The following is a 23,099-nucleotide window of genomic DNA, read 5'->3' as shown; positions in this document are numbered from 1 at the left end:
GCTCCTGTCCAAGCTTCCACCTAACTTCAAGGGTAGTTTGTTCAGGTAGCTATAAACACTGCCCTCTCCCTGGCCCTGGCCCTTTAACTGGTTGTTGAGTTGTCCGTGGGCGCCCTCTTGTGGGCCTTTGTAGAACAATAGATGTTGTTTGCCCCTGGGACCCTCCTCTAAGGCATCTTTATAAAAAGCTTCCTTGAGGGATAGGGGGGGCGGGGAGCCATGAGTCAGTACGAGCCCAGGGCTAGATATGAAGGAAGAAGATTGAGATGAGTGAGATAGGCATGGCTCTCGTCCTTCCTGAGCTCAAGGTTTAGTTGGGGAGAGAGGACAGCAGGCAGGGGGAGAGGTGGCCTTGGCCCAGGGCGGGTTTAAAGGAGAAGAGGGAGGTGGTTTTCAGGCGGGAGGAGCGGTGTGAGTGCAGGTGTGCAGGTGGCAACTGCATGGTCTGTTGGGAAGGAACAATAAAGAGGAGAGGCCGAGTGGAGAGTGGAGGGGACGCCAGAGTAAAGAGACTTACTTTCCTCTTAAGGAGGCTGGCGTTCTGAGGCCCCGCCACAGGTGGACCCCACCATTCTGAGGTCTCCACTGACCCTGTGGAGTCTCTGTGCTGCCTCCTAGGTTCCCCCTTCCCCTCCCCTGGAACCATTTCCCCCTCTGACTGCTCACTTTGGTCTGTTTCCTAAAGGGTGAAAGTGGATTACCTGGGCAGCTGGGTCCCCCCGGTAAGCGGGGGACAGAGGGCGGAACAGGTCTTCCTGGGAACCAGGGGGAGCCTGGATCCAAAGGCCAGCCGGTGAGTGAACCCCAGGAAATACACATGTTCACTCGCTCACATGCACACACAAATACTGACGCTCACACATGCGCACGCACGGACCCAGAAGCCACCTGCCTGCTCTGTGACAGGGCAGAGCAGCACGATCCCTGGGTCCCAGCTGCCACGCTGCCTCCCCTGAGCGGAGTGGGTGGGAGGAGGCTGAGAGATGAGATCTGAGTGGTCCCTTCAGAATGAGGAGAGGCGGATCACAGCCAGATCAATGGCCTAACACAGATGGAAGAAATTGAATCTGTAATTTAAAAGCTTCCCTCAAAGAAAACCCTGGGCTCAGATGACTTCACTGGTGAATTCTAGTAAGCATTTATGGGAGAGATGATACCAAGTCTGCATAAACTCTTCCCAAAAGGGGAATGCTTCCCAATGCATTCTGGGAGGCTAACATTACCCTGATGTCAGACAAGAAATTACAAAGAAAGAAAACTACAGACCAATATACCTCATAAATAGATACAAAAATTCTCAATACAGTTTAAAAACTTTTATTAATTATTTTGAGAGAGAGAGAGACATTGATTTATTGTTCCACTTATTTATGCATTCATTGGTTGATGCTTGTATGTGGCCTGACCGGTGATCAAACCTGCAACCTAGGCCATCCAGCCCAGGCATCTCAATACAATTGTAGGGAACTGAATCTAAGAATATATAAAAAGAATAGTGCATGATCCATAAAAGGAAATTGTATCAATTTGACTTCATTAAAACTTTTGCCCCTCAACAGGCACTGTTTAGAGAACAGACAGGCCACATACTAGGAGGAGCACAAATCGTATGTCTGATAAAGGACTTATATCTAGAATATATAAAGAACTCTCAACACTCAATAAAACGGAAAGAAGCAGCTCAACTAAAAAGCTGGGCAAAATATTTGAATACACATATCAAAAGAGATATACATATGGCAAAAAAAAAGTACATGTGGAAAAAAAAGATCAATATTATTAATCAGGCAAATGCTCATTAAAACCTCAATGAGATGCTACTGCACACCTATTAGAATGGTGAACATTTTAAAAGACTCACCATGCCAAGTGGTGGCAAGGGTGTGGAGTAACTGGAACTCCCATAGGAATGGAACTTGGTGCAGCCGCTTTGGAGAACAGCTGGGCAATCTCTTTCAAAGCTAACGTACACCTACCATATACTCCAGGCCTCTCGAATTATTCCCAGCTGACCTGGAGCTGGTGCATTCCCCAACATAATGGCTGTGTGACTTTGAACCAAGTTCTTGCCCTCTCTGAGCCAGGCTGGTGTGGGACATGCATGTATGACAGTGCATGCACAGTGCCTGGCACATAGGCCCCCAGCTACTGGGATCCTTTTAGGGGATCATTCCTTGTATGGGTCGGGAATGGTTTGTGGGTCCTTTCATTCTCTTCCTTGAAGGCCTGAGACAGGCGATCCTGAGTGTTCTGGAGAGTTCCTCGTGGAATCCCTGAGCTGGCCTCTGCTTTCCCATCTGACAGAGGCCACAGGCTCTTTCCCCACCACCCCCCAACCCAGGAACCCAGATTGACCTGGTTTCTGGTTTGTGAACTGTTCATACTCATCTGATCATCTCATGTTAGAGTGGCTGATGTCCCTGGGAAAAGGCAGGCCCAGGGGTCCCAGGTGACTTTGAGGCACCCTTGTCCTGGCCCCACTCACACCATCTCATCCTGTTCTCCCCACAGGGTGACTCTGGCGAGATGGGCTTCCCAGGGATAGCTGGCCTCTTCGGACCCAAGGTACAGAATCCCACCCCACTGTTTCTGTTGGGGTCCCGTCCATCTACCTACTCGTTCATTTATTCTGTCAACAAACTTTTCTCGAGCACTTACATGACCAGAACCAAGCATGGGCATCTTGTCCCGGGGACTCACATTCCAGCCAACCTGGGTTCTAAGCCCAGTTCCACCATTTACCAGCTGTGTACCTCAGGCCAGTTCACTTGGTCTCTCCAAGCCTCAGTTTCCTCATCTGAAAAATGGGCATAATAACAGTAGAGGGTTGCTGTAATAATTAAGTAAGACTGGAGACATACACCACACAGCCCTGAGCCTGCATACCGGTACCTGCTTCATAGTTGTGAACTTCGTTACTTTGACAGAGAGGCCAAAGGTTAGCCAGGGGTTGGGAAAGCTGCGGGGGCCCCTGAGTGGCCACTGGACACAGACAGACTTCTTTCTCCCACAGGGACCCCCTGGAGACATCGGCTTCAAAGGCATCCAGGGGCCTCGGGGGCCTCCTGGCTTGATGGTGAGTCCCCTTCCTCTCTGTCCCAGCAGGGATAGTGGCCCTAAGTCGAAGGCTGGCCAGCCATCAGCTGGGCCCCTTCAGTCTTAAGCCCCTCTGCCCACAGTCTTCCTTTCCACTTCCACACCTTTACTTATGCCGTTCCTGCCAGCCCCCCTTTCACCTGCTCCCCTCACCCCACTCTTGTAGCCCACCCCCAGGAACATGGGGGGGGGGGGAGGGCTCAGGAGGTGCATGGCCTGGCCTTTGTCCAAGGAAGCCTCCATTCTGTTCCCTTGGGACATGCACAGTGCCCTTTGCCCTCCTGTCCCTGTGACTATCCCCCAGTCCCTGGGACAAGGACACACAAGCCTTTCTCTCTCCTTTAGGGAAAAGAAGGCATCATCGGGCCCCTTGGAATCTTGGGACCTTCAGGACGCCCGGTATGTGCAGGAGGTTGGCCAAAGACCACTGGTTCCCCTTGCCTTCCTGGTTCCAGATTGTCCCTGTTACCCAGAGCTAGCTTGGGCCTCAGTTTCCCCATCTGGGAAATGGGGCTTCCCTCTGAGCCCTCTCTCACGGGGCCATCATTTATTGCAGGGTCCAAAAGGCGACAAAGGCAGCCAAGGGAACATGGTGAGTGGATGGGTTGGGGGCCGGGCTACAGGGATGGGGGAGGAAGGATTTCCAGGGATATGAGCACGGCTCAGCCAGGTCTCCTAACTCTCTCTCCCGCTTCTGTCTCCATCCAGGGACTGCAAGGTCCGAGGGTGAGTGGGCTCGGGTGTGAGGGCCGGTGGGTGGGGGAGTGGGACTGGGGCAGGCACTCTGGGTTCCTGGGCCCGTCATCCCGTCTGTACCCATCTGTACCAGGGTCACCATTGTCCCTGGGTCTTAGGTCGGCTCCAGGAGCCCCGGGTGGGGGAAGATGGAAGGCGTTTGACCAGGGCCTCACTGTTCTCCTCTTCCTCCAGGGTCCTCCCGGCCCCAGAGGGCGACCTGGCCCACCGGTAGGTAACTGCGTGCTCGGTGCCCATTGGACTCTGATAGGCCATCCCAGTGGGGCCAGGCCTCCGGGAGAGTGTAGGCCATCGGGTGGGGCCAGGCCTCCGGGAGAGAGTAGGCCATCGGGTGGGGCCAGGCCTCCGGGAGAGTGTAGGCCATCGGGTGGGGCCAGGCCTCCGGGAGAGAGAGTAGGCCATCCCGGTGGACCCTCTCATGCCCTGTCAGCCCCTGTAAGCTCCTGACAGTCCCTGAGATCGAGCCCCGAGTCCCCGTCAAATACTGACCCGGCCCCTTCTTTTGCAGGGTCCTCCAGGGAGACCTATCCACTTTGTAAGTCAGAGAGCATTCTCTCTTGTCTACTTGGGGAAGGCCTGGGGAAGGGGAGGTTGGCAGCTGACCCCGGTCCTGGCCACAGTGGCGAGCACCCTAAGCTGGGCGTGGGGATGCCTGGGTCCTTTTGTCACTCCATATTGGACCCTGGGTCCTGAGGCCACAGAGGCAGGAAACCCAGACTTTAGCTGGGATGTGGCCCTGTGACCCCAGGAAGGCGCTCCAGCCACCGGCTCCTGGGTCCTGGTGGTACACTTGGTGCAGGTCGGCGGATTGCTGAGGATTCTCCTGTATCAGATTCTGAGTCTCAGGAGAGAGCAGGTTGGGGGCCCTGTGTGCCTCTGACATTTGGGACTAGATGACTCTGCTGGAGTGGCTGTCCTGTGCATTGTATGATGGTTAGCAGCATCCCTGGCTTCTACTCACTAGATGCCAGTAGCACCCTCCACCCTCCAGTTGTGGCAGCCAAAACGGTCTCCAGGTATTGTCAAATGTCCACTAGGGGGCATCATCGCCCCTGGCTGAGAACCACTGGACTAGGAGGGAGCCACATGGAGCACTGGAGGGAGGAAGAGTGTTCCAGGGATGGGAGCAGCATGTGCAAAGGTCCCGTGGCTAGATAAAACATGGCATGTAGGACTTGGACGTATGGTAGTGTGTTGTGCACAGAATAGATGTGGGAGAGAGGAGGGCCAGAGGCCACAGCACTCAGGCTGGGTCTTGCAATCATGCTGAGGAGTTTGGACTTAAACCTGAGGGTGATGAGCTACAAAGTGCCTCAAGGAAGGGTGTGGAAGGGCCAGACTCTGTTTGCCTGGGGAGGAAGGACAGAGTTCCACAGAGGGCCTGTGCCTTAGCCAGGACCTTGCTGGGAGGGTGGGGTGGAGAGGGGGCGCTCAGACCCTGGGGGTCCAGGATGCATACCCTGTCTTCTCCCTGCACAGCAACAAGATGACCTTGGGGCAGCTTTCCAGACGTGGATGGACACTAATGGAGCACTGAGAGCAGAGGTACCGCCAGGAGCCCTGCCACGTGGGATCCTTTCCTGGGGGAAACAGAAATAACGTGTGGTCCTTGACCCACTCACGTGGCCTGCACCGAGCCCTCCATAGCCCTGGCGGGCATCTCACAACCACAGTTGGGGGAGGATGTGGCTGAGGCTCGGAGTAGATGGCGACACAGCCAAGGTCACACAGCCAGTCCCTGAGCCCTTTTTCCTCCAAAGCCCCCGCAGGGTGTCAGCGTTCTTGCTGGCCCGAGTCAGGAAGATGCTCGCCTGGCCCAGCACCCACAGCAGCTTCCCACGGCTCAGGCCACAGTCTGCCCGGAGCAGGAAGCTCATGGCCATCCCACAGGGCTCTGCTAAGCCCCCCGGCCTATCGTCATCTCAACTCCGGGGCTCCAGCCTGAGAAGGCTCTCGGGGTCCTCTAGTCAGACCCCTGTCAGGAGTGCCCTCTGCTGCCTTGCCTCCTTCCCCCATAGGGAACTCACCCCCATGCCCGCCAGCTCAGACCTCCTACATGCATTTCCATGTGTCCTGACCTGGGTGCTGGGAAAGTTGATGCCAGTCTGCTCTCTGGGGGCTCACAATCCAGGGCAGCATGGATGAGCCCATTATTTTTCTTCCATGGGGGGTACGAGGGTCAGGGGCAAGACCTCCTCCAACCCCTTCTGGAAGGATTTGGGGCCATTCCCCAGTGTTCTGCGCACCTGGCTGCCTTGCTCGTGGACACCTGCCCACCCTGCACCAGAGACCAGGCTGCCCTCCGCTCCTCTCAAGCCTCTAAGCCCCCATGACAGCACCCCCCCAGTCCATCCCTGAACCCCAATTTCTTTAAGTAGAGTAGACCCAACGCCTGCTCCAACCATGCCCCTGGGGCTGTGGAGGCTCAGACCTCGGGCTGAGCCAGGACCTCAAGGGGCTGATGGCTCTCTCCTCACCACAGGTTTCCAGCCATCCGGACCGGCTGGTGCTGGACCAGGGAGGGGAGATCTTTAAAACCTTACACTACCTCAGCCACCTCATCCAGAGCATTAAGACGCCCCTGGGCACCAAAGAGAACCCCGCCCGGGTCTGCCGGGACCTCATGGACTGCGAGCAGAAGATGGCAGATGGTACGGGGGCCTGGGATCTTAGGAGTTCACTTCCTGGCTGGGGTGGGGTGGGACGGGGCCGAGGGGACCCCGGGGGAGCAGGGCCGAGTTTCAGTCCTCAAGAGAGATGGCACATTTACTCACTCAACCAGCAGTTGCTGAGCCCCAGAGCCAGGCCTTGTGCTTCAGAAGAGGGGTCCCATCCTTCCGGAGCCTACAGATGTCAAACAGGGACAGTCATGTCAGTGCAGGAGGCCAGAGCTTTGGCAGGAAAAGCCCCCGAGGGCCAGGAGAGGCCGGGAGGGGGCTCCGCACCTCATCCGATTCCCTTCTGTCCGTGTGAGCTAATGTCGTCCCTGGAAGGACCATGGCTTTGGAGGCAGACAGACCCGATTCGAATGTAGGCCCTGTGAGCCGGGCAGCCACCGCACCGCCCTGAGCACCCTTCCATTCGCTGCCCGAGAAGGTGGCCAGTGGCTGGGTGGCCCACTCTTCCAGCTGCGACACCTGTGGCTCCCTCAGAAGCTCAGTGGGGCAACCAGGTGCCAGCAGAGGGGATGGGGGCAGGTGCAGAGGGGGTGAGGGCAGGTGCAGAGGGGTGGAGGAAGTGCAGAAGGGATGGGGGCAGGTGCGAAGCGGGTAGAGAGCCATCAGCCCCTTGAGGTCCTGGCTCAGCCCAAGGTCTGAGCCTCCACAGCTTCAAGTTCTCGATACTTGGGGACATCTATGGGTCCCCCAGCCAGCCTAGGGGTATCACTCGCCTCCGTGGAGAAACCATTCCACTACATCATCCCTAAATCTCTTGGACAAGCGGCTCAGCCTCTCTACCTCAGTGTCCCCGATGGAAAGTGGACATTTCCCAATAGCCACTGCTCTCGTGCTCAGCTCTGTGCCCCTCCAGGGGCTCTGCTCAGAGATCTGTGGCTCACGAATCCCTTTTCTGCTCCCCCGTCCCTGACTTCATATCCAACCGGAGCTCAGGGGTCACAAGGTGGGGGGCCCACCTCAGAACCAAGCCCTGGGCCCCTTCCCACACACATACACCAGCACCCCATTGCTTCCTGCAGGCACCTACTGGGTGGATCCGAACCTTGGCTGCTCGTCCGACACCATCGAAGTCTCCTGCAACTTCACGCACGGTGGGCAGACGTGTCTCAAGCCCATCACGGCCTCCAAGGTACCCGTCTGCTCCCGGCCCCCCGCTGGCTGGCCCTCTCTGCCCCCACCCTGCCCGGGCCACAGCCCAGCCAGGTTTTGGTCTGGCTGCCTGGCCTTGGGGAAGTCATCTCCCATTTCTGAACCTCCGTTTCTTCATCTGTACGTTGAGGATGAATTGTTTTAAATCCAAACCCCTTTGACTCGTCTGAGGCCAGTGGTTCTCTCTTCAAGTAGGACCTTTTGCCTAATACCTAAAGCAGCGTCGTTGGCCAAGCTGGCCTGGCTTGGAGAACCATGAGCCGTCAGCACAAAACAAGTCAGGGGGCCGCTCCCCAGGGGCAAGCCGCCAGAATTGGGCGCGCAACTATTAAATGAATGTTCACTGCCCGCTTACCAGGTGCCCCTCTTTGGGCTGAGAATTTTAGGTGGCTCAGGGCAACTCAACAATAAGCCAAGGCAGGCGGTGGCAGTGTGACCACTCCCCCACCCAGAGTTTGGAGTCTTCAGGAGCCAGCTGGCCAACTAGTCCAGACCCTGCCATGTGCCGGGATTCAACACGAAACACAGCAGCCTCGCCACTCTCCCCACAGCCGGAGCTCCCGGTCCAGCAGGCCCTTTCCCCTCTGACTCCGACGTGGCAGAGGGGTGAGGCCGGAGCTGGCCCCTGGGTTGGCAGCGTCACTGCCCCTCTGAGTCTCCACCCCACGGGGAACAATGAACCACTGTGGGGTGCCGGTCTCAATCTGTCAATATCCGACGTTGTGGTTGGACCAGCCCTCACAGTTTTTATGATGATGTGAGATGCCCTTGATTACAAGACTGGAAACCACGTAGCTCCCCTGGGGCTGCACCTGGGGTTCCGCGGGCTCGTGCTATTGGTGGATTTAAAACGTAACAGTGGGAATTCAAAGCACAGGAAGAGAAAGGACAGGTGGCCCCAATGGTCAGTTATTGAAAGCAACCAAGAGCCTCCGTGGGGGAGGCGGTCTGGCTCTCACCTGGCTGTGACTGGCCACGTGCCGATCAGAGACGGCGCCTTTGAAGTGGGTGGGATCAAAACTTACGGCAGGTGCTCGCATGACAGACACCCAGACCCAGCTGTCAGTGCTCACACTAGAACCACTGAGGCCGTAAATCCTGTCCCGTTGTCTGTGGTCAGGTCTGGCGTTTCTACCCCCAGCTCACCCCTCAGGGATATGGAGACTTAGAAAGGGTAGGAAGGGCGCTGCTCATTTCCTCTTTACTCTGAGAGCCTCTCAATCTTGGGCAAGATCCTCTTCCTCTCTGGGCCTCTGGGTCCCAGCTGAGCTCCAAAGACCCCCGTCCCCTACAGTGGAGAGGGGCGCGGGTAAGACTGCATCAGGCCCTTCACAGCTCCGACTCTGGCTTCGGTTCTCTCTTCCCCTTCCTTGCTGCTCCCTGGCTCTGGACCAGCTCACACAGACCGCAATTTCCCTGTCTCTTTAGGGAGCACACGTCCGGGAACGTGGTTTGGCTTCTCCCTGAGAGCTTACCTTCTGAGGGCTCTGGGCATCCCAGCCAGACCCAACCCCGCCCCACGGCTGTGTCTCCTCCACAGGTCGAGTTTGCCGTCAGCCGAGTCCAGATGAATTTTCTGCACCTGCTAAGCTCTGAGGTGACACAGCATATCACCATCCACTGCCTGAACATGACCGTGTGGCAGGAGGGCCCCGGGCAGGCCCCAGCCAAGAGGGCAGTTCGCTTCCGGGCCTGGAACGGGCAGATTTTCGAAGCTGGGGGTCAGTTCAGGCCCGAAGTGTCCATGGATGGCTGCAAGGTAACCCGGAGCCCCCACAGGCCCCTCACGCACGGACCAGTGGGAAAACCGTGTTTTTATATTAGTGTGCTACATATCATGTTTACATTTGTAATTTTATTGTGACAGCTTTATAAAACTGCTGTTATTCACCTTCCTCTCTGGGAACCTTCTGAGGGAAGATCTGGGCTGGTAAAAATGTTACAGGCTGGTAGATAAGGCACTTATTTGCAAGGCTGCTTATAGAGGATGTACTTCTACTCTCTGCCCCCACCCTGACCGGGCTAATTTTTTCTCTTAACATTGTTGGTTATTTTCAAATGCCTTAAACAGAGTAGGTTGTTAGGGAAGAGAGAGATATAAAGTTGTCAAACAAACAAACCAGTGTCACAAGATTAAACAAAACTGGTAATGAGCGTATTGGTTTTCCCACATCCTCACTAACATCTATAATAATAAAAGCATAATATGCAAATCAACCAAACGGCTGAACAGTGGAACAACCCGTCCGGCCGACCACGCTATGACACCCACTGGCGCCAGGCCGGCCAAGGTGGGTGCGATGCGATTGGTCTGGGGCCCAGCCATCGCCCCATGATTGCCTCGCAGAGGGAGGCCCAGGCCAGTGGCCGGCGGAGCAATCAATTGGCAGGGGGGTTGGGGGGGGACCTACAATCGCACCACAGAGGGAGGCCCAGGCCACAGACCAGCAGGCTGTGGCGGATGGGCGGGGCCTACCTCTTTGGGGCAATCGATCGTGGAGCTCCCGGGCTGTGAGAGGGCGCAGGCCAGGAGCCCTTGGGGGATGTCCGACTGACAGCTTAGGCCCGCTGCACTCACCAGCCGTAAGCCTGGCTCAGGGAGCGCACTGACCACCAGTGGGCAGCTCCTGCGTTGAGCATCTTCCCCCTGGTGGTCAGTGCGCATCATAGCGACTGGTCGTTCTGCCTTTCGGTCAATTTGCATATTAGCCTTTTATGATATAGAAGGATATATAAATCCAAAGCCTCAGAACAGTACCTATCTTTTGATCCAGCAAATCTGCTTCTAGAATTTGTTGTGTGGAAATAATTACAAATGTGCACAAAAGTTCAGGACAATGATAGTCATTACAGCATTGCTCACAAGAATCAAAGTAGCAGCAGCGATCTGCATGGACCAGTCCAGGTGGGTGCTCTGGGGAAGTACCTTGTGGCCATCAGGCACCGCGAGGAGAGATGCACGAAGAGGCCCGTGATGGACATGTGTGTCCTCTTTTCCTTCTGCCCTCAGGTCCAGGATGGCCGCTGGCAACAGACGCTCTTCACCTTCCGGACCCAGGACCCCCAGCAGCTGCCCATCGTCAGTGTGGACAACCTCCCTCCTGCCTCATCAGGGAAGCGGTACCGCCTGGAAGTTGGACCTGCGTGCTTCCTCTGACCTCCTGGCTCCTCTAGGCCTGGAAGGGAGGAGTAGGAGGAGGCAAAGGGAGGGTACTTAGGGGCAGGTGGGCCCAGGAGAGGCAGCTCCCCTGCCCGAGGGTCCTAGGGCGGGCCCCAGATGTCGTCTGCCTAGTAGAAGTGGCTGAGGGGGGTAGCGGGGAGTGGGGTGACCCCAACACAGCTCCAAAGACCAACCAAAGAGCCAGCCTGAGCCAACTGGGCCTGCAACCCGCCTGAGCCCCGTGGCCTGTCTCCCGGCTCCGCGGCCACACCTTCCCCCCCAGCTTCCTGCCCAAGCAAGAGCCCACGTTCCAGCCAGCTGGAGGGAAGGGGGCAGCTGGTCCCCCGCCAGGGAGCTTCGATGTGCAATATTAGAGAGGAGACATGAAAAAAGGAGAAAAGGAAAGAAAGAACTATATATATTTTATTTAAACAAACACAAAGAAGGTGCGTTACTATTCTTTTCACCCGGGAACGAGGTGAGAGGGTGAGAGAGAGCAGCCGGGGGTGGGAAGCGAAGGAAGCCGAGGGAGAGGAGACCCTCGGGGCTGGGGGCGCCCACGTTTGCTACCTCCCACTGTGGAATCGCTGGTGCTCGCAATCGTCTCTTAGTGTATGTGATTTTTTTTTTTTTTTTAAGGAAAAACAACAACCCTATTTAAGATTCTGAAGGTGCTACCATTTTTGCCACAGACTTTGAAGAAACGTTTTGACATGGGCTCTCCTCCACCTGTTTCTCTCTCCTCCAAAGGACAAAGTTTGGGGAACTTTTAAATTTGCCTAGCATCACCCTTGTGCTCATCTGGTAATCTGCTAAGGAGGGGGGAAGAAAAAAGGGAAAGGGGGGAAAAAAAAACACAAAAAAACACACACACAAAACAACCCTGCCAGAAACAGAAGTAGTGAGATTTGCCTTTTAACTTACAGACTTTGAAACATTTGTCCTCTTAAGCAGGGGAGGCCTGAGCATGAAGGATTCTGACCTAACCCTTCACGGTCCTGGAGGGGAGTTGGGCCAAGGATGCCCTCGGAGGATGCACTCGGAGTGGGAGGGTCCTGGGAGAAGCCTTGACCTTGAAGAAACGGTTACAGGAGCAATGGTGGGTCAGGGCTGGCCTTGGAGGTGGAAGATAAACATGGCACCATCTCCTGAAGCCACACGCCACCCACTAAGGTCCCCCCTCCCAGGAGCCTGTCCTGTCAAGACACAGCCATCACTCTTGCTTTTTTAGTCCTTAAATCCCATAGACACACAGCGTCAGTCGCTCCCCGTGTACATGTGGGCCGAGGAGAAGGAATACCTACGGGAACCTCGGAGTGCGGCGTGATAGGGGTGTTCAGTGCCACCTGAATCGCCCTCCATCAGCGCACCAGCCAGCACCCGGGGCGGATTCTGAGGTTCTTTTAACTGAGGAATTATTGTGATCGAAGGGGAGATGTTATGTGAAAGTCTTATTTGTCTTTCTCTCTCAAGTTGTGTCTCTTGGGGAATTGGATTTGATTCGCATTATTTAATACCTCACTCCGGCCCACCCGCCCCACTGGTCCTGTCCCATCCTGCATCCCTGGCCCCCGGCCCCGCCCGGAGGCCTTCGGGGAAGGGCATTCCGCAGCCGCCCGGGCCTCGCTCAGCTCGGTTCCCCACTGCTGCCAGTCTCGACCTGGCCTCCGTCTCGTCCTTGGGTTTTTCTGCTGTCCCCGTTTATGTCTCTGTCCACATGTCAGTGTTAAAACCCCCGTGGGTTCCGTCTCTCCTTTTCCCTTCTGGATTTTAAATAAATATTTAAAACTGAGGCAATGGAATGACGGGTCCGTGGCCGTGTACTTCTTTGTAAAGCCCGGGGAAGGTGTGGGGCAGGGCTGGAGGGTGGGGGGGAAGGTCCTCAGGGGGGCACCCTGCTTCTGCTGCTTCCCCCATTGGAGGGGGGACAGGGCGAGAGCTATGGCACCTTCGCGGGAGGGCTGGCGCTGTGAGAGAGCTCGGTTTCTCGGGGCGAGGGTAACGCTCCCCCCAACCTGGTAGCTTCAAACAGCAGGAATGCATTCTCCCAGGGCTGGAGGCTGGCAGTCTGAAATGCAAGGACCGGCAGGGCCACCACCAGTGCCGCCTCTTGGGGGGGGGGGGGGGGGGGCGTGTTCCCTACCTGGTCCGGCTCCTGGTGGCCCCAGGCGTGTCAGCGCCTCAATCCCCATCCCCACAGCCACAAGACAGCCCCTCTCTCTTCACATCTTTGGAGAAGGACAGCCGTCCTTGGGGATGAGGGCCCGCCTGGTCTTACCTGGATTCCTTCGGCAAAGACCCGACGTCCCAGGGAGGCCTCCGTCACGGGGAACGTGGTTAGGATTCCGACATATCTTTTCGGGAGACACAATTCACCCTGCAACATACAGGGAGGAGGCGTGCGGCGTTTAACACGAGCAATTCCTTGTTTTATTTTTAATCTAGTACAATCACCATAACATAAAACTCACCATTAGTGATCCTCCGTGCATTCAGAACGCTGTACAGTCACACCCTGGGACATCCCTGTCGGACCCCATGTGTCCTGACCCTCGGTTCAGCGTTTTCTTCCTTCGCTTGTTTCTCCTTCTCGGGGGCCTCGGACGGAACAGAACTTTTCTGTCCTTATTTAGGAGAAAGAACAAATCACAAGCAATTGCGTTCACATCTGGGATTTTATGTTTTAAAAACTAGCTATTGCCCTAGCTGGTTTGGCTCAGTGGATAGAGCGTCGGCCTGCGGACTGAAAGGTCCCGGGTTCGATTCCGGTCAAGGGCACATGCCAGGGTTGCAGGCTCGATCCCCAATAGGGGGCGTGCAGGAGGCAGCTGATCAATGAATCTCTCATCATTGATGTTTCCATCTCTCTCTCCCTCTCCCTTCCTCTCTGAAATCAATAAAAAATATATTTAAAAAACACACACAAAAAAACACCTAGCTGTAAGTTTCCAGGTCATCCGTTTACTTGCAGGGGGTCTTCTTACCCTCCCCTCCAGGGCCCCTCTCCCAGGCAGTGAGCACCGGGAGCTGCTCTGTGGCTCCGAGAGCCCCATCCCCGAAGCCCAGGATTCCTGGTCCGGAAGGGCTAGGAGACTCCCACGTCTCAGGTGCACCCTCCCTCCCATTGTGCAGAGAGGGCAACAGGCCCCAGAGCAGTGCCTGGAGTCACCTGGTGAAGTCACCGCAAAGCTGCCATTCAAGCCCACGAGGGTTGATGGCGCTGGTGAGTGACTTAGACCAGTGGTTCTGGGTGCTGGTTGCCTCTTTTCAGCCGCTTCCCAGCCCTCCTGAATCACAAACCCTGAGGGTAGGGTCAGCAATCTGAAAGCTTCCCTGGAGATGCGAGTCCCCAACATCACAGCCCTGCCCTATCTCCTAAATTGGGAAAATGCTTTTCCAACATTGGAGGGGAAAAAAGTACTTGAAAATGAGATAACAAAATTTTCATTTCTTTGACAAAATCACAAATGAAGTAGAAACAGAATGGCCCATTTCCTGAGATCTGTCCACCCTCACGGAGTTTGCTCGGCTGTCCGGCCACACTTCCCGTTTTGCAGAGGGAACTTCAGTCACTTTAATGCCTGTTTTCCCCACCGCAAGCTCAGTGCGGGCAGGCATGCACCTGGCGCTCTGCTGTAGCCACAGGTGACGGCACTCAAGCTTGTTCGGTGATCCCTCTGCATTTCCTCACACCCATTCCTCAGCAGCCCCATCCCCGTGCTGAGCTGCGCCGTGTGGGCACAAGAGCAACAGCGATGGGTCTGGCCATATGTCTGGGGGGGGCTCCGAGTCTGGTGGAGGCAGAGGGAGGGGTTGGAACTGGTGTGGATCAGGGGATGCGAAAAGGGGGCACAGCTGATGCAATCTCAGCAGGGGGAGCTAGTGAGGAGGTGACACTATGAATCAGGATCGTCAGAGAAACAGAACCAATAGGATGTATGTGCTTAAAGAGATGTATTAGGCCCTGGCCGGTTTGGCTCGGTGGATAGAGCGTCCGCCTGCAGACTGAAAGGTCCCAGGTTCGATTCCGGTCAGAGGCATGTACCTTGGTTGCGTGCACGTCCCCAGTAGGAGGTATGCAGGAGGCAGCTGATCGATGTTTCTCTCTCATCAATGTTTCTAATTCTCTATCCCTCTCCCTTCCTCTCTGTAAAAAAATCAATAAACTATATATTTTAAAAAATGTATTAGAAGGAGTTGGCTCCCATGATTATGGTGGTTGGCAAATCCCAAGATCTGCTCAGGGAGTTGGAAACTGGGGACCCAGGAGAGCCGATGGGCTAGTTCTAGTCTGAAGGCGGGCAGGCTGGAGACCCAGCAAAAACTGGTGTTTCCATTCATGTCCAAAGGCAAGAAAAGGCTGATGCCCATCTCAAGCAGTTTAATTAAATATCTGGGTACCCCATGGCTCAACGAAGTTGACACATAATCACCCAAGTTGAGTTGAGAGAAAATGAATAGAGGTTAGCCTGATGGGGAAGGGCATTGCGGGGAGAGGGAACAGCACCTGATAGTAAAGGTGTCGTGCATACGTGGGGAACAGTAAGCGGTCCAAAAGGTGCTGAGGGTGTAGGAAGGCCGGGGGTGCTGGGCTGGGTATAGGACAAGCCACAGGCTTGCCCAGGAGAGCAGGGTTTGGGTTGGCCAAGTTGGGTTTGGGCTGCGATGGGCGCTGGAGCGGGGCTGTCCAGGAGGCAGCTGGCTGAGCTGGGAGGACAGGGAAGAGGTCTGAGCCCCTGCCTCTCCCTCAGAGCTCCAGAACCATCGGATCAGCAGCAGCTGTGTGGCTCTGAAGACATGAGAGGGGAATAGAGTCAGGAAGAAGGGCCAGAGGGAAATGGGGCGGAGGGGGCGGGGGTCCAAACTCTAGGAGGGCCTCCTGTGACCTGGCCAGGGAATGCCAGCCCGTTCCCAGGAGGGACAGGTACACCTGGACGTGGTTGGGAAAAGCAGGCAGATCTCCCGGGTAGGCAGCACCTGCTGTTTCCAATCTCTAATTGCACAACCGGGTGTCAGGAAACAGCCAGAGTGGATTTCCCAGGCCCGGGTCAACTCCAAGGGGAAGCCCAGGCCAGTCGGTGTTTGCTCTGTCCACACGAGCCCTAGCCACGGACAGTCACACCCCACAGTGACCAGCAGCCTGGTGCTGGAAAGAGTCAGGGAGGGGCAGGCCACAAGGGGAGAGGCTGGCAGGTGATTCCAGTCCCAGCTTCCTGATCACTCCCACTATCTAGGCCTCAGTTTCTCCCTCTGCAAAATGGGGATGATATGCCCTTCCCTGCTTGCCAATCACAGACAGGGCCATTGCTTCATAACAGCAGGGTGAACCATATGAAATGGAAATGATATTCAACAGCTTTTTGACCTAAAAAATCCTCAGCGTCACATGGTGCAACCCAATGACAGCACCGTTCAAAATAACAGCAGCTCCATTGCTCGCCCGCTGTGAACCAGGAGCCGTGCGGATGGGATGTGTGCAGCCCATGCGTGACCCTCTGAGACACATGTTATTATTACCTTGGCTCTTCGGATGAGGGAGCTGAGGTCCAAAGAGGTTACGTAAGGTGCCCCACACCACAAAACAGGTCCTGAACTCCAGCAAATCTTCTCTTTGGGTATTCCCTCCACCGAACACCAAGTTCCCCCTTAGAACAGCTTGCTCTGCCAATGGATTCTTCCTGGCTGTTCAGGCAGAAGACCACAAATTAACCACCGGACTCGGAGCTCGGCCAGGGCCTTGATGCAAAAGTCTGGATGAGCCGGCTTTCTCAGCAAAAGCATTCTTTCAAATGGGTGCATTTCCCTGGCTATCTAAACCTCACCTCTGCACCCGACCTCACTGTTTCCTCATCTATCTGTTGGGGGAAAGATCCTCTTTTCTTACTCCCACTATAGACATAGTTTTGCATTTTGATGTCTTTAGAAGTGGGATGGAACCTGCAGTCCCTGAAGTAATTATGGAATGCAAGAATCTGTCTTTCTTTCCTCCCCACCCCAGCCTGTCATTACACAGGTGGTGACTGGTGTGAGAAACAGGCGGCCCCCTAGAAGCACATTTGTTTCACTTAACAAGCATTTTACAAACGTGGACTGATTTAATCCTAACAGTCCAGGAAGGTGGGTACGTACGTCATTATCCCCATTTTACAGGTAGGAAAATTGAGGCACAGAGAAGTAACTTGCCCAAGGTCACACATCTAGCAAGTGATATAGCCGAAAACACTTCACCCCCACCCTACACTGCCCTGATGGCTTTTCTGTCTCTTTCTTCCCTGTCAGACTTCTCTTGAGAGTGTGGCAGGGCCAGATGAAGGGGCAGGCTAGGGAGGGCCGTCCAGAACCTCAGTCCATAGAAGTACGAAAGCATCCTTGAAATTTAAGAAGATGGAGAAAATGGCGCTGTGTCGGGGTGAGTGCTGGGTGCCCTTGAAGGAACTATTTGGATATAGCCTCTTGGGAGGAGAGCGAGGCCTCTAGGAAGCAGCCTGAGAACAGTGAGGAGGGTGAGGGGCATGCATCCCTTCTGAGGAGAGGCCCTGGATTGTAAGGGGAAATTGGTTTCTCTCTACTCACAACACTGGGGCCGCCAAATGTGCGGATTCTCTCCCACACCAAGCGATCCGACTCTCCAGATGCTAGCTGGGTGTCCTACAATTCAGTTCACCGGAGTCAGCATCAGATCCCACAGGTTAAGGGCTCAGTGCCGCGAGACTCTCCACTCAGAGGCCAACCACCCGTCCTGGTAGTCACCTGTGCTTCTCATCAAACCTGCCTTCGAGTTTGGCAATTTAGACCTATGGAATCCACCGCTCACAGGACCGGGGATGAGTAGTTTACTGCCTAGATCACCGGTGTATTAAAAGGGATATAACTCAGGAACAGTCAGAGGAGATGCAGAGAGCGGAGTCTGTGGAGGGGCACAGAGCTCCAGGCCCTCTCTGCACAGGAACCTCCCAGCACCTCCCCAGGCTTCCTTAAGGCGGCAGGATCGACTCAATTGTTGCGCATTCAATAGTGATCAGGTCACTCTCCAGCCCCAGATCCCTCTCCAGAGGTCAGGCGTGGGGCTAAAAGTTCAACCCTCTAATCACTTGGTTGGTTCCCCTGGTAACCAGCTCCCACCTAGAGGCTGTCCAGGAGGTAGGAGACACTGGGCCATCTCATTAGCATACAAAAAAAGGTTTTCAGAGGGTTTTAGAAGACATGTACCAGGAAACAGAGGTAGAGACCAAATCCATATATTTCCTATATCACACTACCTGCCTGTGGTTTTGCTTCAAGAGGGCACGCAGGTTACAAGAAAGACCAAACCCTGCTCTTTGCCTGGGTCTCCAGTTCGCCCCAGATATTTTAAAAATATATATTTTTATTGATTTCAGATAGGAAGAGAGAGGGAGAGGGAGATCGAGAGATCGAGATCGAGAGAGAGAGAGAGAGAGAGAGAGAGAGAGAGATCACGAGAGAATCATTGCTCGGCTTCCTCCTTCACGCCCCCTATTGGGGATCGGAGCCTGCAAACTGGGGTATGCGCCCTTGACTGGAATTGAACCCAAGACCTTTGAGTCTACAGGCCGACACTCTATCCACTGAGCCAAATTGGCTAGGGCTGTCCTCAATTCTTTTAAGCAGTTAGGGGGAAGGTTCAAGGTTCTTCCTGAGCCTCCTGGGCCCAGATAGTGTTCGGGTCAAAATAAGCTGCTGAGTGGCACATCTTGGGGTGCTTGTTCTGAACCCCTACAGAACAGACAGCATAGGCTCAACCAAGTCTGGCTCCTTTTGCTCAGCATTATCTGAAATTCATTCATATTGTTCCTTATGTCCGTAGTTCATTGCTTTTCATTGCTAAGTAATATTTCATTGCACAAAAAATGCTACCTTTTGTTTTTCCATTTTCCTGCTGACAGAGCCTTTGACTCGCTTCTAGTTTGGAGCTATTTTAAATAACACTAAAGCCTTACACGTGGCATAGGCTTTTCTTGCTCTGGAGAGGAGAGGTAATTTTAGAAATCGATTTGGTCAATCTCTGACACCTGTCATCAGAGGGGAAAAATCACAATGTAAAACGCTATAGACTGGTGGTCAGCAAACTGCGGCTCGCGAGCCACATGCGGCTCTTTGTCCCCTTGAGTTTTTAGCAAAGGCCAGCTTAAGAGTACCCTAATTAAGTTAATAGCAATGTACCTACCTATATAGTTTAAGTTTAAAAAATTTGGCTTTCAAAAGAAATTTCAATCGTTTTACTGTTGATATTTGGCTCTGTTGACTAATGAGTTTGCTGAGCACTGTATAGACAATTATACCTCAATAAAGCTGGAAACAATAACGTAAAATGCTACAGAAAGATGTAAAGAGAGGGCCTGATTAAGTAAATTATTATCTAGGAAGTGAGTGAAAGGTGATGTGAGCTTTAAAATCACAACCACTCACTACAGTGAAACATGAAAAACTATTCAAAATGTATAAAATGGCCCTAGCAGATTTTCCTCAGTGGGTGAGCATCAGCCTGTGGACTGGTGTTAGAAACGGGTTTGATTCTGGTCAAGGGCACAAGCCCAGGTTGCAGGCTCGATCCCTAGTAGGGGCCTTGCAGGAGACAGCCAATCAATGATTCTCATCATTGATGTTTGTATCTCCCACTCCCTCTCCCTTCCTCTCTGAAATCAATAAAAATATCATTAAAAAAAAATAAAATGGATGAGCATCCAAAATTGTAAGCATACCATAATAATACTTTGTGAAAACATTATTTTTATGGATAAAGATTTGGCCCCGTCATGTAGAAATGCAGAAGGGTGGTAGAGTTAGTAATTCCATGGGATTTCCTGAGCACCCACTGTGTGCTGGGCACTGCTCCAGGATTGGGGCAGCTGATAAAAGAGAGCAAGCTTCCCTCTTGAATAGCAGAGGATAAAGACAACACAGAAGTGACTTCCTGTCTCAGATGTTGGAGATGGTTCACATAATACATTACTGAACATAGACATTCAACTTAATGCCCCGTGTTGTTTTGTGTGTGTTTTTCTTGGACAATGTCCCTGCCTCCAGGCCTGGGTTGGGGCCTCTCTGGACTTTTGGTCTTTCACAGTTGTTTCCACACTCAACTGGAACTGAATCCATGTTTGCCTTCCCCCACACTCTGCACCAACCTCCCCCACCCATCGCCCCTACACCCCAGGCTAGTCTGGGGACTCTCCAAGTTGCCTTCACCCTCTGATTTATGACTGGGTCCCTCTCAAGTCCTGGCACTCAGCGGGGCAGGAGGTGATGGAACCCTGAGCACCTGTCCCTCTATTATCACCAATATCACTCCAGCCGTTTCCACCTTGGCTTTGAACAGCCCGACCTTTGGGCCCTGGTCTCAAGGTCAGGGAACCAAATTAGACCTGAGCTTGGAGGCTTTCCCTGGGCTGACTTTTGGGAAAAGAGGGAATGTTCTGCACAAAGCATTTCCCAAAAGCTCACCACATTGTGTCACAGCGGGTCCCCAGGGCCCTGCCCACCGCTCATTATAAAGGTCACCGCACCCCTCAGCCACCAGTACCTCTGACACCAGAAGCATCCTCCTCTGGCCATGGCGCTGCCCTGGGCCCTTGCGGTCTTGAGCCTTCTTCCTCTGCTGGACGCCCAGAGCCCGGCGTGTCCCAATTTCTCGGTGCCGATCACCAATGCCTCCCTGGACCAGGTGGGTGCCTGGGCCCTGAGCAACGTGGGAGCTGGCTCCCTCTCTTGACTTCCCTTCCCCTGCTGGCTCGCGGTCAGCCTCTCCTGGGCGCTGGGTGAGAACCAGACCAGCCTCCAGCAGCCTTCCTTGGCCTCCAAGCTCAGAGCCTCCTTGCAAAGTCCCTCAGCAGGGCAAGCTGCACTGGGGGAGGGGCCGCAGGAGGTGGGGAGGAGGGGCAGTGAGGGAGAGTGATGGCTGATTCCCAGAGTGAGCTCCTGCAGGCCCCACCCCTCCCCCCGGGCCTCTGTCTCCTGATTTGCAAAGTGGAAACATCTGCCCCAGTCTCCTCCCAGCTGACTATCCAGGACTAAGTTCTCAGTCTCCATCACCTGCCCCTGCTTCTCCTCAGATCTCTGGCAAGTGGTTTTATATCGCCTCGGCTTACCGCTTCCCGGAGTACAAGAAGGAAGCTAGCAAAATCCATGCATCCTTCTTTTACTTCACCCCCAACCACACGGAGGACACGATACTGCTCAGACAGTACATGACCAGGTAAGCCCAGCACAGGGCCCTGGCTTGCCAGCTCAGCCTCAGCCCAGCTTCTGGCCCCTCCTCTCAGCTGAGCAAAGACCAGGAGCAAGCCCCTGCCCCCTCCTGGCCTCAGCCTTCTCTTCCAGGGAATGGGGGCGGGGCTGACTCTAATTGCCACCTGACTCTCCCCCTCCAAGACTGTGACAGTCCACTTCTCCTTGGCCACCTTACTGTTTTCCTCTCCTCTTCTCTCTGGCTTTAGGCGGGGGCAGTGCATCTATAACTCCACCAACCTGAGGGTCCATCGAGAAAATGCAACCCTGAGCAAATATGGTGAGCTCTCAGGGGAAGGTTGCTGTGTGGGATGGGGGGATGGTGGGTGGGCCAACCCAAAGGAGGGGACCTGGGGGCTTTGGGCACAGAGAGCCTGGGAGATGCCCACTTCTTACATCTCCATGGGCCCGCTGCCTGCACACTGAAGCAGTCAGTCATAGCTGCCAATATCTCTGAGCTCTTACTATGTGCCAGGTGCGGTTTGAAGGGCTTCCTATGAATTAACCCACGTTAATACTCATAAACCACCCACAGAGGGCATCCCAGTGATCAGCTCAGGACATGGAGAGACAGGTGCCCTCTTGTCTCTCTCACTCATCTTGCAGTCAGACCTACACTCAACCCCAGTTTGCTTCCAGTCCTGCCCCTCAACCACTCCTTTTGTTTTTGTGTTTTGTTAATCCTCACCTGAGGATATTTTCCCACTGGTTTTTAGAGAGTGAAAGGGCGGGGAGACACAGAGAGAAAGGAAAATTCAATATGAGAGACACACATGATTGGTTGCCTTCCACACCAGGGCCGGGGAGAGAGCCTGCAACTGAGGTACATGCCCTTGGCTGGAATCCAACCCTGGACCCTTCAGTCCCTGGGCCGATGCTCCATCCACTGAGCCAAACCGGCTAGAGCTCAACCACTCTTTGTCCTCTGGGACCTAAGGGTGGCAGCCCACCCATGTCCCCGCCATCACTGCAGAGAAGGCACAGAGCAGGAACACACAGATGCCAATGGAACTGAACACCTGAGGCTCCTCCCTGAACCTCATTTCCTCATCTGTAAAATGGGGAGACAGGCCCTGACAGCCACAGTTCACACGAGGCTCCTCTGATGCCACATCCATTGGGCACAGGGCCTGGTGCCCAGTAGGAGTGAGGGACACATGGCCCAGGTGAACCAATGGCCCTCACCCATTGGCTGTGTGGGCCTGGGCACCCCCAGGTTGCCTCATCTCTGAGGAGGGACCACTGTACCATCTCCATGGACTCACCCAAAGGCTTTCTCTTCCAGAGAATGGCACAGAACATTATCGCCACCTGCTGCTCCCCAAGGACCCCAAGACCTTCATGCTCGCTTCTTTCCCAGAAGACAAGCAGAACATGGGGCTGTCCTTCTTTGGTAAGCACCCCCAAACTCTCACCAGGCTTCGCCCAGGGCCACCTGCTGCTAGGGATGGGCCCCTAGACCTCCAGACCTCCCTGGCCTCTCTACCCAGCCCCACCCCAACTCCCCACACACACAAACACACACTGATATGCTGACCTGCCCCATTGCTTCCTCCTGCAGCTGACAAGCCAGAGGTGACCCCGGAGCAAATGGAACAGTTCTATGACTACCTCACGTGCATGGGCATGGACAAGTCGGAAGTCATGTACAGCGATGAGAAAAAGGTGAGGGCCAGCAGGACTAGGTGGTGCCCACCAGAGGGCGCTCCTGCTTTGGGCAGCCCAGAGGCCCAGAGAGGGCCATCTCCCAGCCAGGGCTGCACACCAAGGCAGGAGAGCCTGCTTTTCTGTGCCCATCTCACTGCGGGGACCACTGAGCTTCCCAGAGGCCCATGGGGCCTGTGCCCCAGTCCAGAGCGCACTCCACCTTCCCCCAGGAGTCCCTGCCCTCCCCCGTCACTGTGCTTTCTTCTCCCGCTGTCCTGTAGAACCTGTGCCTGCCGCTGGAGAAGCAGCACGACGAGGAGAGGAGGAAGGAAAAGGAGAGGTCCGAGACAGACACAGCGTTGGATTAG

General features: G+C 54.7%; 2 protein-coding genes across 2 annotated transcripts in view; both read left to right on the top strand.

The window, feature by feature from the left end:
- The window catches only part of COL27A1 (collagen type XXVII alpha 1 chain), a 124,788-nt gene extending 113,446 nt beyond the window's left edge, over positions 1-11,342 (top strand). Inside the window, exons 49-61 of the mRNA XM_008155255.3 lie at positions 686-793; positions 2,512-2,565; positions 3,014-3,076; positions 3,442-3,495; positions 3,653-3,688; positions 3,805-3,822; positions 4,027-4,062; positions 4,361-4,387; positions 5,332-5,397; positions 6,335-6,503; positions 7,550-7,659; positions 9,220-9,438; positions 10,690-11,342. Coding sequence (XP_008153477.2) covers positions 686-793; positions 2,512-2,565; positions 3,014-3,076; positions 3,442-3,495; positions 3,653-3,688; positions 3,805-3,822; positions 4,027-4,062; positions 4,361-4,387; positions 5,332-5,397; positions 6,335-6,503; positions 7,550-7,659; positions 9,220-9,438; positions 10,690-10,836 — 1,107 coding nt within the window. The 3' untranslated portion in view covers positions 10,837-11,342. The remainder of the gene's footprint in view (positions 1-685; positions 794-2,511; positions 2,566-3,013; positions 3,077-3,441; positions 3,496-3,652; positions 3,689-3,804; positions 3,823-4,026; positions 4,063-4,360; positions 4,388-5,331; positions 5,398-6,334; positions 6,504-7,549; positions 7,660-9,219; positions 9,439-10,689) is intronic.
- Positions 11,343-20,410: 9,068 nt separating this feature from the next.
- LOC129151688 (alpha-1-acid glycoprotein 2-like) lies at positions 20,411-23,099 on the top strand. Its single transcript, XM_054727488.1, has 6 exons — positions 20,411-20,521; positions 20,910-21,052; positions 21,294-21,364; positions 22,370-22,477; positions 22,646-22,749; positions 23,013-23,099. The coding sequence occupies exons 1-6, from the start codon at positions 20,411-20,413 to the stop codon at positions 23,097-23,099; spliced, it is 624 nt and encodes a 207-aa protein (XP_054583463.1).

The sequence above is a fragment of the Eptesicus fuscus genome, chromosome 15, assembly GCF_027574615.1.
Source record: "Eptesicus fuscus isolate TK198812 chromosome 15, DD_ASM_mEF_20220401, whole genome shotgun sequence".
NCBI classification, from domain to species: Eukaryota; Metazoa; Chordata; class Mammalia; order Chiroptera; family Vespertilionidae; genus Eptesicus; species Eptesicus fuscus.
The sequence above is the reverse complement of the archived record's forward strand: the minus strand, read 5'-3'. Positions and strand labels throughout refer to the sequence as shown.